Source organism: Etheostoma spectabile, unplaced genomic scaffold, assembly GCF_008692095.1.
Source record: "Etheostoma spectabile isolate EspeVRDwgs_2016 unplaced genomic scaffold, UIUC_Espe_1.0 scaffold314, whole genome shotgun sequence".
Taxonomy (NCBI): Eukaryota; Metazoa; Chordata; class Actinopteri; order Perciformes; family Percidae; genus Etheostoma; species Etheostoma spectabile.
In genome coordinates, this window is record NW_022605583.1 from 247,422 (window position 1) to 248,544 (window position 1,123).

The 1,123-nt window shown below is 34.8% G+C and overlaps 1 protein-coding gene across 1 annotated transcript in view; it reads right to left on the bottom strand.

The window, feature by feature from the left end:
• galnt16 (UDP-N-acetyl-alpha-D-galactosamine:polypeptide N-acetylgalactosaminyltransferase 16) overlaps positions 1 to 1,123 on the bottom strand; it is an 80,472-nt gene that overhangs the window by 39,047 nt on the left and 40,302 nt on the right. Inside the window, exon 8 of the mRNA XM_032511079.1 lies at positions 543 to 627. Within this exon, the coding sequence (XP_032366970.1) occupies positions 543 to 627 (85 nt within the window). The remainder of the gene's footprint in view (positions 1 to 542; positions 628 to 1,123) is intronic.

Here is a 1,123-nt window from a genome sequence, read left to right on the forward strand (position 1 = left end):
TCTACTTTCATTCATTTTGGGGCATCTTATTCAATTTTATAATATTTGGAGAAAAAAATTGTAGTGTTGTTGAAATAGTATTGAGTAAAAGTTGACATATTCCAGTCTGTGATTATCCATCAACATCCATTCCTTTAATTTTAGTCTCAATAATTCCTAATTTCTGCTTTTCTAATTCAAACATTAGGTATCATTTCCTATAAATGAGGTTTATTGACCATAAATTCCAAAAATAACTGTAGAACTAAAGTTAATAAGTTAGTGTTACGTAACGTCAAAAAAAGTGAAGAACGGAAGAAAAAGTTAAAAACTTTGATTAAAAAGCGTCAACAAAAGGGTTGATTTTCCATTTTGACTCCCACCCAGGGTACCAGGTCGCTAGGAGTCATGGAACGCAAGATTGTTTTTGTACTTTGATTTATGAATGCAAATCCATAATATTTCATACCTATACATAACGTGTGTCCACGATGATTTTTTTATTAGGCTTAGAATCAATCTGATGGCAATGATATGGACAGAGGAGACAGCTGGAGCCCAACCTGATGGCCTGCGTGGGGTCGCTCCGCGCCATCTTCTGCTCTATGGGGATCTGCTCCCACTTGAAGTGGAGACTCCAGTCAAATCCTGGAGAGACAGAGAGCAAAACAGAGATGAAATATGTCCTAAAGAAGAAGACAGATAAGAGCATCTAACTGATTTTGGTGGAGCAAATTTCATAACCGTTATGGCAACAAGTCCGTACAGGAATTTCTATTTAAAGTTCACTGCCGTTGAATGAAAACCTCCCAGACTTTACTCACCAGACTGACTAATTAACCCTCAATTGTAACTACCCAAAACAACATGATTGATTCCACACAACGCTCTTTGGGGTGATTTTGATGGGTAATGTTGGGGCATCTTATTCAATTTTATAGTATTTGAAAAGAAATTGGAGTGGTTTTGAAATAGTATTGAGTAAAAGTTGACATATTCCAGTCTGTGATTATCCATCAACATCCATTCCTTTAATTTTAGTCTCAATAATTCCTAATTTCTGCTTTTCTAACTCAAACATTAGGTATAATTTCCTAAAAAAAGATCATATAAATCATGATCATAAATTCCAAAAATAACTGTA